The following is a 15,596-nucleotide window of genomic DNA, read 5'->3' on the forward strand; positions in this document are numbered from 1 at the left end:
TTTTTTTTAAATGTAAAAAATATTACATTATAAGTACTTATATTGTATATATTTTAATACTTCTAGTCACATATTTTTAATATGTATACCAAGCAGTTTTAACGAGGTATTTGAACTTCATTTACCTACTTTAAGCAAGTAGTAAATATTTTATGATTAAATGAGAAACAGTGGTTTTGAAAGGTATCATATATATATGTACTTATTTTTACGTATAAAAACTCGTTTTTAAAGTTTACTTAAAGTAAAAGCTGCTAATGTATTATTAAATATTTATTATGTAAAAATTAAATTTATATAATACGTAGGTAGGTACATTGTTCAAATACCATTTTGTTTACGAGTTTATAGTTATAAGTGGGTTTTATAAGTTATTCACTTAGTTAAAAAATATATATTATGTATTATATAGCTAAAGATTTCCTGATAGTTGAATTATTATTAATACTCGTTCAATTAAATTAAATTAACTGTTTTATATCCTTTTTTTACCTTCTGAGCGACATGCTACTAGATAAGTCTAGTTATTCAAAGGGTTGGGCACTGGGCAAAGGCGTAATACGTGTTAAAGAAAAATTTAATTATCTATGAATTGTAGATATTCGGTACTATTATAGAGCCATTTAAGCTATAATTATCGTATACTTAAATATTGTATAGTGAGGCTATACTAGATTTATAATTTAAATAATTTAATAGAATCAACAATATTACCTCCGACATTATCGCATCGCCTTGTCATTTTTCTAGTTTTCTAAAGATTAAAAAATCATATTGTCAGAATCAATTTGTGTGTGTCAACAATCAATATTAATATTTTAGAATTTTAGATGTAGTTTTTCAATAAAAACATTACGTATAATATTACGTGTATAAAATATACTACAAGGAACACACGGCATTTCCAAGAATATCTCGAACAGTGTGTTGCAGGAAAGTCGTTAAATAATAATATATTAATACCTACGCGATGTACTGATATGTATGACGGTGCCTATAACGAGTTCATGTAATTTCTCTTGGTGAGACAATATTGGTGCAGATAGCATTAATTTATTTGAAATAACACAAACACAATATGGCCTTTTTAAGGAAACGACACTATCAATACACCTGCCTGGTAGACGTAGCCGACGTTATTCGTATTACACAATACCGTTAGGCCACCAATCTAATATATTAGTTTCAGTGACGGCAATGATGGTTATGACTTGTGACAGATGGAGAAAGCAGATTTACTTGTAAAATGATTTCCATAACTAAGTAGAGTGTAGACTAGTTAAAATGATATAAGATTAACGTCAATAACCTTTTTGGTACACACGATTTAACAAATTATGATGTTAAACTATAGAAATATGTAGTAATAAGTTTGTATCATATTTTTAGAATTAATTCACATTATTTGTATAAAATAATAACATTTATACTTAAATCACTTAATAAAACAAAATATTAATATAGAATTTTTGAATCTAACTGTCATATTTAACTAATGTAGGCAAGCAAATATATTTTATACGATTATCCTTAACATATAGGTAGGTATACAAACATATTTAGCTTTGTGTAAACAAAAAAAAAATAGTTAATATCACCACTAATTATACATTTGATGTATTTATTTGATAGTTTTTTGTAGGATCCCATATTAATAAGTTGTAATTTAATATTGATGATACTTTATACAACAATTATTAAACGATTTATTCGACTTGTAATTTTTAATAAAATATAATAATTCATATTTTTACAGTATCTTATACTAAATATTCACGATCTATATGTATTTCATGCTTTAATATATTGTGATGTAACCATAAAATAGTTTATATAGTATAATAATAGTTTATATATATGGCTATTTCTTAGGAAACGATCCATCATTGATTTTTTTTTATACATAAATAAAATATATTAGATTTAATAATTTTATTATTATTATTATTATTATAGTACTTGTACTAATTCAAATGTAATATAGACAAATTCGAAATACGTATGTTTTCAAATCACCAAGTTTGTAAAAGATACAATAATTAATTGAAACTAATCAGTACCAAATGATAAAAATATTAATATTATGTTATGACGTGTAATGTTGAATCCTTTACATTTATAAATGTACATAACAATTTATTAACAACTAGGTACACATATTACATTATACTCCCTAATAATATCATGAAATATTGTAATATGACTGAGTAAAATGTATAAATATAAAGGATCATACATAATGTATAATATTAATATTTTGATGATTTGTAACTTTTTAGTTTCATTATACCTACTATTAATTATTATATCACTAGCAAGTAAATATATCAGATTCTAATGCATACAAACGAGTACCGCCACAGTAATACAGTACAATAATTTAAAACAATAGGCCGAAAATATTTATTACGTCACAATATAAGTACCAAATAATAGTAATAATAATAAAATGTAGTTAAATAACTAGGTCCCTAACTAAGGTAACTAGTTGTCTTCGTATTTATGTAATGACTTTAATAATATTTGTGTAACGACCATAATAATATATCACGTTGACACGTTATTATTATTATTAATATGATGATTATTTTATTTATTAAATAATCTTAACTTAATTTCATAGTAATCTTTATTTTTATATGAATGAGATAAGTATAGAGATTAATCTGTATAATTATTTAATTATAGTTTGTTTTTCTTTTTAGTAAATATGATGTAAGACTGTACTAAGACAGTACTTTATATATATCTATATAAAATGTTAAGTTAATAACACTGTAAATAATAAACATTTATTTGCTTACAGAGTTTGTAGGTTATTAATTATTAAGCTAATAAGATTTAAGAAAATATTATAACACAATAAATTGTAATAATCATTTACGAATTTATACTACCATTAAAACTTATTGATTATTTTTATAACTTACTTTTTAAACTTGGTTTCGGGTTTCATTTTATAAAAATTAATTTGTTTTCATTATTTTAAAAAAATTCAAATAAATAATAATTAATTAATTCGAATATGATGATTTATTAAATTTATTATTTTTTTAAATTTTCCATTTTAATCTAAATTATATTACAAAATAATGAAAAATGATCACAATTTTAAGATGTAGAAACTGTAAAAATATTAGTTTTAGATATAATTACCTAGTAAACAAGCACTTATTATAGATATTATATTGTAAAAAATAATACTACCTATATAAAAGGTTATCAATGTAAAATTTAAAAACCAAACAAAATATTTACCTACCACCTAGTGTACATTTTTAAACGAATAAAAGTATAAGTATATCATATTACATGACGTAATACTGGATAATACAAATATGTCTTAGTATTATTAGTTGGTTCAATACCAATAGTGATTCATTTTATTCATAAATCATTTAAGTATATTTATTTTGAGTAAATATGTCCAAAATCTGTAAATTCATTGGTAACTAAAAGTCATTAATACTTTTTTAATATAAATATATTAGGTAGGTAGGTAGATTATTTTATCTCAATTTGAATTTATGGCTATAAATTTAAAAGTAATAAATTAAAAAATAAAATAAAATTATGTTTTAATAATTAATAATACATAATATTATCTATTATGCATGTGCTAAGAAATGCAATCTTCAGTTATTTTAATTCAATGGTAATTAACGTTATTATTTTTAAAAAAATAATGTTTTTTTTTTTAAATAATATAATAAAAAATGTAATACGCACGACCGTGTATAACTATGTTATAATATCACATACAATTTTACCACAAATGCACCGAGAAAAAAACATTTAATACTTAAATCATAAATGCATAACCAAGCTCGTACTGCATGTCGTAAAATATATCAAAGCTGACCGTATAAATTGCCGAACATAATACTATTTTAACCGCCACATGATTCGTCTGCGACGTTTACAGCTGATGCTGATACACTGCTGTACTACTGTATAGGAGACCATATCGCCAATAAAAATAAATAATAATATGAAAGTAAAACTGGAACGGCCTCCGGTCCGGTGAGATAATAATAACCAATATATTTTTATCTAAACATAACAACCGGAAACGCATTTACGTTACCCATCCATCCGCTGTAGTATACCTATACGTACGTGCCTGCGTATTTGGGCACGCGACAGAGCCGCATTACGCCAACTGGTTATCGCTAATTCGATCCCACCAAGCAGGCGATCGGAACTAACACATACGGTATTTCCGTCAAGTTCGTAAGTATATAACCGCTATCGGTGATCGTCAAACGTATCAGTCGTATTCGATCGAGCTTCACAGAACACAGAAGCACACACACGAGACTTACAAATAATCAAAAATGGCATACAAGGTAAGATAAAAAAAAAAACAAAAATACTCACATACCTATTTTTAACATTCGTACTTTTGTCCTTTCCTCACGACAGATGTTCTCCATCGGTCTGGTGATCGCATTCGCCGGCATGTGCTTGTGCCAACAACAATCGACTTCCAGCTCACCATCGCAATACCAGTCTACCGCCGTGTCCCAAGCGTCGTTCCAGACGGGATCGGCGGCCGCCCAACCACAGACCAAATTGGAAGACATCGAACGCGACAATCTGGTTGCCGCTTTCGGACAGAAAACACAGCAGCCATCCAATAAACCGTCGCCTGTGGCCCCATCGGTCTCTCAACAACAACAATCACAACAACCACCGCAGTCTTACCAAGCGATCCCGCAACAACAATACTACGTGCAGCCTTACCAGGGATTACCAGCGCAGTTCTACATGCAACCGTACCAGACCCAACAGCAGTACTTGGCCCAACCTTACCAGATGACTTTTGACTACAACGGCGTACAGTACTCCATCGTCAGCCCCAACTCTTACCCCGGTAACCAGATTTACCAACAATACTACGTGCCAGCTGCCCAACCGTCGGCTGTTCCCGAATACGTGACCAAACAATCTTTCCCGGCCGCCGCCCCTGCTCAAGCTCAACAAGAATACAAACAACAATTGTCCACCCCTGCAGCACAAGCTCAACAAGTATACAAACAACAACAATTCGCCGCCCCCGCTCAAGTCCAACAAGAATACAGACAACAGCAGTTCGCCGCCCCCGCTCAAGTCCAACAAGAATACAAACAACAACAACAGTTGACCGCCGCCCCCGTTCAAGCCCAACAGGAATACAAGCAACAACAGTTCAACACCCTGTCTCAAGCTCAACAACAGTACAAAGAACTGCAACAACAATACGTCGTGCCATCACCCGCATACCAATACGTCCAACAGCCAGCCGCTCCCTCGACCAACGGACCTGCCGATTACTCGTACGTCACCCGTCACCCTGCCACCACCGCTGTCCAATTCAAATCCCAGGCACCAGCCGCCCAACCCCAATTCCAGTACAACGCATTACCGCAACAGTACCAACAACAACAACAACCCCAATACTACTACACCGTAGCCGCTACCGAACAACCACGCGTCCAACAGTCAGCCAAGAGCCAATTCTCTTCCGGAGTCAAGTCCACCACACCCACTCCGTTGATTAAGGAACAATTCGCGTACAAGTTCGAATCATCACCGCAACAACAACAACCCGGTGCCGCCTACAGCACTCTCAGATATTCCGCTTAAGACGGTGCAAGTGCATTTCCGTTGAGGAACCGTGCCATCGTTATATATAATATTATTGTATATAGTGCCGTCGATTCCGATGTACGCACACACTACGCGTAATTCGTTTTACGATTATTAGATATCACTATTATTATTACTATTATTATTATTATTAATTAATTAGGTACTATACTAGTGCGTTGTAGCACAAATATTATAATATAGGATATTTATTACACCGTCGATTTTCACACAGAACGGCTGCTGCGGGTCGATATTGCGACTTAGCGCTGTAATATTATGTTGTGTGGACGCATATGTCCCTAAAAAAAAATTTAATTGTTTGTTATTATTTTCATTATTTTGGTTTAAGAATAAATGTGAAAACACTTAAATTTGTCGACCATTAAAAATACTTGTTTTTGATACACCTACAAATTCTGTCCGATCCACATAATGATTCTAGAAAGCGTTTAATCTCATCAGATGGTTAGCAGTAACTCTTAGTATAATCGTTCATGTATGACATGTTCGAGCTAAGGATAATCACATTTTAAATATGTTTTATACGGATAACGTTAGTAAAACTTTTCTCGTATAATAAAAACAAATTAAAACTAGAAATTAATTAATATTAAAAAGCGTACCTATATAATAATAACGCTTGTACAATAGCACCCTATAAATTAATGTTCTGTGTAGGTATTCGAAATTATAACTTATAACTTATAAGTTATAACATAAATAATTCTATTTTTTAAAGTTGGATAAATTTATAATTAACTGCATAATATGTATAATAGAGTAATTAAATTTTATTTGCAATAAATTATATCGGTGATTATAAAAAACATAGACTTTTTTCAATTTCATTTTCAACAGGTTAGGTAAGTAATGGTAAATCCAGTTAATTTAAATTTAAAATGAACTGTTAAATACATCAATGTCTGTACCTAATAGTGTAAAATATACGAATAGTATTCCAGTATTTAAAAGGTATTTGGGTACTATCTAATAGGTATTAAATTACTTTTTTTAATATCAGATATTACTTTATTTAAAATATTTGATAAAGTATTTAAAATATAATATTTTAGTTTTTGATACAAGTTGTATTAAATATCATTGATTTAATCAATGTTTTCATTATCCTTAAACATTAATACTGAATTACCTCTTTTCAATGTCGAGGAAAACATTGTTGTCAAATGGTAATAATAAAAAATGTGTTAATAACTCTTTTTAGCCAATTAAACTATTAATTTTTATAACCGTAGCAAATATTCATACACAGAGCTTAATTAAGTATACTTTACTTGACAATTATAATAATTGCAGAACAATAGACATTTTTATTTTATTTTAGATATAAATGTATATTAGATAAATAATATACTGGTTTCCTAATTATGTGTGGTTTATTTTATCTATCAATTAATTTTTTATTTTACCCGATAACATTTTTTTTATAATAAAAAAATTGAATGATTAACAACTTTGAAGGATGTTTTTTAAAAAAAAAAAAAAAACTTGGATCTAAATAAGATTTATATGTAAATAATTCCCGATACTTTCAAAATATTAAATAATCAAGCAAAAGAGAAATATAATTAATTTAAAATGGGATGTTTTAATAAAAACCAGTTTTAAAAAAAATTTAATTCAACAAAAATGTATATATTATTTTGTAGTTAAAAAATCATTTTATTTTTATTTTTATACCAGCTTAAAAATATAATGAAAAATTTCCATTTAAGTTTGATTTACTGAAAATTAAAAAAAAAAAGTTAAGTATACTGCTACAGTTTAACCTGTATATTATTTATGACTTATGAGCAATTAAATTCAAATTTTATCTACTTTCACACGTAAATTAATGATTTCTTCATAACACATTTGTTTTACCTATATTATTTTTATTCGAAAAATGTTGATCATCAAATCTTGAAACATTCTACTATTACTTAAAATATTATTTACTATATTATACAATGAAAAATTGACGTATTTTAAATTTTAATATTAAAATATGTAAAACCATGTAGACGTTATAAAATAAAATAAAATATTTATATTAATTTAAAATTTTTGATTTTTAATTTTGAGAAGAAAAATGATTTTATAATGATGTATATATTTTTTTGTATCTATTAAAATGTCACTTAATCAATTACGAGGTGCTGTACTCAATGTATTCTATAAAATTAAAAGACTTCCTCAGTTTTCAAAATTAAAACTTGAAAACATTTAAAACAAATAAAATGTAGATTATAAGTATGAGTATTAAGTTTCAATTTATAATATCAAAAAAAATTTCATGAAATAAATACATAAATAGAATTGATTGTATTAAATTAAAATATGAATATTTTTCAAATTTATGATTTAAATTACTAAATAAAATACTTAAAATATACAAGTTATAACTACCTATATTATTTTTGGCATTGAAAAAACAAAGTTTAAATGTAGGTATTTTATAGTTAATAAACTTAATTAATATTTTAAAAATAAACTTTAAATAATTTTCTTTAGTAAATATATATTATTTTATATTGTGAAAAAAAAATAAACAATTAATGTTTTGTAATATAAGTATATTATAGCTAAGTAAAACACTGAAGTTAGTGATATATTATTTATTTGTTAATATTGCAAATAGTAAAAGTTTATATTCCGTTGTCTAAGCAGTTTTTATTTAAATTTTATATTGTAAAATATGTAAGATATGTAAGATTTACTCAAAAAATAGTACTCAATTATTATTGAGTCTTACAAAATAACACATTTTCAATATTTTATTTTTATCCCAACTGTACTACGTAAGTATAGATACATATTATAAGTTGTATGGACTATTTATTAATAAACCAAAGTTTCAAGATTATTACAGAATTTATTAAAAACATTATATAAATATAAACTGAATTCTATTAAGAATATTATGTTATTTTTAAATCATTTGAAATATTTACTAACTTTAGAAGGATAACTATTATTATTTTATTATAATTATTTATGGTAATAATATATTATGTATGTATATATATTTGACTTATAATATAAGAATTGTGTTAAACTGACTATATTTGATTATACTTCATTATACCAGTTACAATTTAATTTTAAACAACTATCAATTATTTATAAAAATAAAAAATTTATTAAGAAAAATTTATTCATTAATATATACGAGTATTTATAAGGAATTATATTAAATAGATTTTAATGGGTATAAAACTAAATGTTTTTTTTCAAATTATTAAGTAAGAAATTGAATATTATAACAAAAGTAACTTACATTTATTTTGATTTTGTTATTAAATATTTAAAATTAGTCAAATATTATATAAAATCTAAATTTAAGTTATTTTATTTTATAAATTATAATTAAAATTTAGTATTCAACAACATTTATAACAAAATAATACATTAATATATGAAACAATAAAATACATTCGTATTAAATATTATCCATAATAACATAAAATATATTTAAACACATACATTTTGGAAAAATACTTTATACTTCAATTATTATATATTGTTAACATATGAGTAACATATAACCCACCGTACGTACAACTCATGTGAAATCGGTACATCACGATGTTTATTATATTATATTATAATCAGATATTACTACTGTTGTAATAAACGAAATTATAACACAAATAATATATGAAAATCAAACTATCCACCAATTCGACGTTACAATATCAATGTATTATTAAAGTGAAACATAACAATTATCAGTAAGTAGTATGTCCCCATATATCAATATGCATAGAGCCACCTCATTAGTAAAAACTGTTAATTAGCTATTAGGTCCCACCGAGTTAATCCACCAGCGATATTAACATGAAGTACGATCATATATAAACCCAACTGGTGTCGGTCAAATGTATCAGTCGTCTTCGATCAAACTCCACAGAACATAGTACATAGTCATACATACAGGAGACTTACGAATAATCAAAAATGGCATACAAGGTAAGCGTACAAAAATAAATTTTTATTATATTATTTACGTTTAAAAATACTTACATATTATATTTCTATCCACAGATGTTCTCCACCGGTCTAGTAGTGCTCGCCTTTATCGGTATGACCTTGTGTCAACAACAATTGCATCAATTAACCACCGGTTTACCGTCACAATACCAGCCATCATCCATGTCACAAGGGTCCTACCCGGTGTCTTCGTCGGCTGTCCCACAGGCGCATGGCAAATACGGTGAAATCGAAAGTCAATCTGAAAAACTATCGGCTCCAATTATGTCAGTCCCTCAACAATCACAGGCTTACCAAAATTTTGAACAACAACAGCATTTTGCTCAATCATACCAGGCACCATACGAAAACGCTGGAGCGCAGTACTCGATCGGCGCACCAAACTCTTACCACAGCCCCCACGCTAGTCAACGGTACTACGTGCCAGACACTCAACAGTCAGCTGAACCTCAATACAATAATAAGGAATCGTATCCGGCTGCCTTACCTGCAGTCATCCCAGAACAAGTTCAACCCGAGTACAAACAACAATTCATCGCCCCGACTGAAAATCAACAAGACATTGCTTACACCAACGCTGCTCATGCTCAATACGAATACAAACAACAGTTCGCCAACCTAGCTCAAGCTCAAGCAGAGTATAAACAACAATTTGCTGCTCTCGAACAGGCTCAACTCGAGTACAAACAACAATTCGCTGATCTCGCCCAAGCTCAACAAGATCTTAAACAACAGTTCGCCGCACCAGCTCAGGCTCAACAAGAATTGAAACAACAATTTGCCGTGCTTGCACAAGCCCAACAAGAACATCAGCAACAGTTTGCCGCTCTTAGCCAAGCTCAAAAAGAATACAAAGAACAGTTCTCCGCTCTTAACGAGGCTCAACAAGAACTTAAACAACAGTTCGCTGCCCCAACTCAGGCTCAACTAGAGTACAAACAACAGTTCGCCGACCTTGCACAGGCTCAACTGGAGTTCAAAAAACAGTTTGCCGGACTCATTCAGGCTCAACAAGAACTTAAACAGCAGTTAGTGGCCTCAGCTCAGGTCCAACAAGAAAACAAACAGCGGTCCAACGGTCCAGCTCAACCCAGACAATACCAAGGCCGTCAAGAATACAGACAACGATTTTCCGCTCCAACGCCCGCCTATCAATACGTCCAAAAATCAGCCACTGCCACCAGTCCAGTCAATTACTCAAACGTCGCCCAGTACCCAGCCACCCAATTCAAAGCACAAGCAACCGCAGTTGTTCGCCCGAAAGTCCAGTACGCCACCATTCCACAACAATACCAACAACAACAGTACTACTACACAATTCCTGTCGCAGAAGTCGCCGTCACCGAACAGCCACGCGTCCAACAGACAACCGCAAGCCAATCGTCGTCCGGAGTGATCATATCTACCACACCAATCCCGTCGGTGGTCTACAAATCTGAACCAACACCAACAACTCAACAACTCAAAGTCGCTCAAAACAATCTCAGATCCATCGTCGCTTAAAAGTCGCACTTATTTACAGTACATTATATTATTTATTATATTATTTCGGCATGTATTTAGAGTATAAGTATTTATTTTCAAGAATATTTCCGCACACTTCAACTGGCAGGTTTTTACTTTGCAATGTGTTGTAAGTGTTAGCGCGTTTATTCCATTAAAAAAAAAAAAAATTATTCATTAAAATGTTTGTATTTACTTGGTTTTAAAATAAATATTCAAATACTTTAATTTTTGAATTATTAATATTAAATATACTCGTTTTCAATACACTTAAACTTATACAATTCATATAACATTATAACAAATCAAAATAACCATCAAATATCATCATATGATTTTTTGACTTGTTCGTTGGAAAGCAGTAAGCACTATTAAGTCGGTCGTCAATTTCAAATCATATATAATTTACAAAAAATTTAACACTATGTTTACGTATAATCACATATATGAGTACATATATTATTCAATTTATGTTAGGTAATATTTTATAGCTTATAATATATTAATATATATATACCTATTAATTAAACACACCAATAGAGTCGCTAACACATAATTTCCAATTTTATTATTTATTATGAATTCCAATTACGTTTAATCGTTTAATAATTTTTGTATGGATAAAAAAAAAGTCGATTAGTGAGATAGTTTAATAATATAATTGTATACTGGATACAACATAATATACAAAATATATATTATTAAAAATTAAAATTAAATTTGATTTATTGTTATTATTTTTTAGCTTAAAATTTTAATTACATATATGCATTTGCTAGTAGATATTAGTCACTATTTACAACAAGAGTATTAGTAACAATCGTTAATACAAACCAATATAAGTACATTAATATGTGTATTACATATTTTGTTTAAAGGTATTTTAATAATAACGTAGAACTTAATATGATAGCAATACTAACAATTTTTTATTATTATCCAAATGCAATATTTTTTTTTTAAATAATAGGTTAGTTTAGTGGTATCATATTTTTCTAATAAAATCTTCGATATTATTATTTCTATAATAATTTTAAATAATATGTATATTATATGCTAATGTGCTAATAATATTTTAACAATATTACTGATATAATTGTATGAAAATCAAACTATACATTTTCTCGTGATCTTAAATAATTATATAAATATTAGAATTATTATTGTATAGAAATCAAATAATAGAATACATTTAGTTATTTAGGGATGAAGGATTATAGAATTATCAAAACTGAGAGCTATATTTAATTTGGAAAAAAAAATTAATTATTAAGACAACGTCAGCCTAATATTTATTTTTCTACCAGATTTTTATGCAACGCAGACAAAATGATTCCTCATAAAATCATTCTTATGATTTTTGTGTAAAATTATAATACAATTAACTATTATCAAAATTATAAAAGATAATATTTTTGAGGGTTGACAAACTAGTTTTAGTTTAAAATAAAATTATTAAAAATATATAATATATAGGTATTTGCATGTGTCATACGCTCAAAATAATATTCTCTATAAGTTTTTAAATAGGTAAATTTTATTTACTTTAAGATAACTCAAAAACCTAAAAAAAAAAATGTTTTTGTGAATGCATTTTGTCTGTGTTGCGAGCGTGGACAAGAAAAATAACACATAATATAGTGCGCTAACATCCTTTTAATTATCTTTCATTTTTAAAATTTATGATTACATTTAAATTTGAATATTTTCTTCATATTATTTACTATGATTTTGTTGATTATTAGGTACTTTTATAAATAAAGTATAAATAAATAAATAAAAATATAAAGAAACATTTTTTTAGATAGATAATTTAAAAAAGTCAGTCTATATAAGTTATTGCGTGTTTTCATAGAACCTGAATATCATTGTGCAATATGAAATGTATTGGTACCTGACAATGTCTTATTCATAAACATTTGAAAATATACATTTATAAGAAATCTGTGACATAGAATTCTTTATAGACTTCAGAATATTATACAACGAAGAAATCTGAGTATTAATAATTTCTGTCTCTAATTCACTCATAAAAATAAAACTTAAATGTATTGATTCATTGTTAAAATATAATAAAGCTTTGATACATATATGTAGTAATAACCTATTATAATATAATCTATTTTATATCCTAAAAATGCACATCCATTATCCACTTTATATGAGTATAATTATTCTATAATAAAATTTATTGATTTAGGGTAAAACTATTAAAAAAAAAAGAATATAATTTTTAAATGTATTAATTAACAGTTTATTTTTTTTATAGTATCAGTTTTCTACGTACGAAAGTAACTTCATAAGAAAATAACATTATTTTAACTTGATTATGGGTTATACATCAACTTTCTATAAGACAAAATACAATATTAATAGATTATTTATATTTTAAATGATAAAATTGATTTATTCAACACATTTTCAATAGTAGATACAATACCTAAAATATAATAAATACTATATACTATATATGTATATTAAACAAAATAAATTTTTAATTAATTTGAAAATGTATTACAATTTACAGCTATGCGAATTGTATGCATGATCTAGATAGATCTAAAAAATTTAAAACGTTCATAAAATTATTGTTAATAGTAATTATTAAATTAAAATAATGAATTCAGTTTGTATATTTATAAAATTGGTTTATAATTTACTAATAATAATAACATTTATAAATTTTATTTTTTATTCAAGAAATGGTATATTATCTTTAAGCAATAGATAGAGTTCTATTATTGTAAATTTACTGTATTTAGTTATGCTGTAAATCCTGAAATGATATAATATATCAATATATCTAATTCAAAATTATTAAAATTCAATTGGTTCAGGATTTTTAAAACAAAAATGGCATTTTATAAAAATGTAATAGAATTTCTTAGTTTTAAATTTTAATTAAACGTACATTGATCTTTATATAACTGAATATAGTTTAAATATTTAAATTTGAATAAGTAGATTGATTGATTATATATAGGTAACAAATTATTGTATAAGCTAATATTAGAATAATGATACAGGGGATTCTTAAATTAATTTGAATATTTTACGATATTACAATTATAAATTAATTTTTGATATTTAAATGAGCATATATTACTATAAAAATAATAAATTAATGTAAACCGTTATATGACATTTGTTTCGTCTAATTATAATGTATGCTACGTCCAACCTAGCTATCGATTAAAACATGAAACATTTTTTTTTTACCTATAGGTATATGTAAACATTACGTATTTTTCTTGGACTAAACAATTTATTGTATAACATATTATTAATACATGATCAATAAAAAATGAAAATATATATATATATATATATATAATGAATGACGTTTACATTTAGACATGAAAAAATGTGTGTTAGAACCATCGTCCATCATACTATATTAAATCTAAAATACTTTCCCTTATGAATTGTTCCAATATTATACAATAGTCAGTAAACTCAGACAATTTTAATGATTCCGTCTTCAGTGCATAGAAAATAATGAAAATATAATAGGAATTTAATAATTTCTAAATTCCAGCGAAAGTTATTTAGCTACCTACATATAACATGATATAAATTATTTTGTATTAGATTTTATTACAAGTACACCAAGTATGAAAAACTTTGAATTTATCTACTCATTATAAGACTGTATATACTTAAAATTAATAAAACCTAACAAAAATACAACGACCGTTGACCTAATTTTGTGTGCACAATATAAATAAGGCGTATGTATAATACAACTCAATTATTTGAGCTCGCCATGCATGAGAAATTTACAAATATTATCGTATCATACATTCATACATCTTGTTAAATTTTTGTTTTACATAATTCATAGAAGTAATAATTTTCCAAAATTAAAATACTCCTAGGACCTATGTTTTAATACGTTGACTATTAGTCAATATTTTAGTGAATTTATTAGTACAAATAAAAAAACCAAAATGGGAAACTTTGACAAAAGTAAAGTCAAATAGTATTATAATTATTGAATTTATCAGCTCATAATATTTTATCATGATTATTAATTTTCAAGAAAACCTTTTTCTTACTACAATTTTAAATATTGATATTATTTATGTTAATAAAATTTTTAGTTTAGTACTTTATTATAATAATTTTAGTCTTAATTTAATTTTTTTTATGACGATATGTGGCACCATGGCGGAATGTAATCATACTATCATGATAGTCATGAGTAATGCATATTTATTTTCATTCGTTTTGTTATAAGTTAAGTGTCACATATTTTATTTGTATATATTAAATGTGTGAACAATACATTTAATTATAATATATTTAAAATAATAAGATAAATGCATTTAGTCTTAGAGCTATATAACGCAAAATATGATATTCTACAAAGTATTAAATGTTAACACCTCAAAAATCTCAAAGTTTTGAATATTATTTTTATTTTTAAATTTAAAAACATTATACTTACAAAAGAAAAATCTACCAAA

At 26.7% G+C, this 15,596-nt stretch overlaps 2 protein-coding genes across 2 annotated transcripts; both read left to right on the forward strand.

Moving 5' to 3' along the window:
• The first annotated feature begins 4,187 nt into the window (after positions 1-4,187).
• Positions 4,188-6,023, forward strand: LOC114122114 (putative mediator of RNA polymerase II transcription subunit 26). Its single transcript, XM_027984680.2, has 2 exons — positions 4,188-4,349; positions 4,426-6,023. The coding sequence occupies exons 1-2, from the start codon at positions 4,338-4,340 to the stop codon at positions 5,626-5,628; spliced, it is 1,215 nt and encodes a 404-aa protein (XP_027840481.2). The 5' UTR covers positions 4,188-4,337; the 3' UTR covers positions 5,629-6,023.
• Positions 6,024-9,113: 3,090 nt separating this feature from the next.
• Positions 9,114-11,321, forward strand: LOC114122140 (transcription factor sma-9-like). The gene is made up of 2 exons (XM_027984710.2): positions 9,114-9,603; positions 9,679-11,321. The coding sequence occupies exons 1-2, from the start codon at positions 9,592-9,594 to the stop codon at positions 11,125-11,127; spliced, it is 1,461 nt and encodes a 486-aa protein (XP_027840511.2). The 5' UTR covers positions 9,114-9,591; the 3' UTR covers positions 11,128-11,321.
• The last annotated feature ends 4,275 nt before the right edge of the window (positions 11,322-15,596 follow it).

Source organism: Aphis gossypii, chromosome 3 (genome assembly GCF_020184175.1).
Source record: "Aphis gossypii isolate Hap1 chromosome 3, ASM2018417v2, whole genome shotgun sequence".
Taxonomy (NCBI): domain Eukaryota; kingdom Metazoa; phylum Arthropoda; class Insecta; order Hemiptera; family Aphididae; genus Aphis; species Aphis gossypii.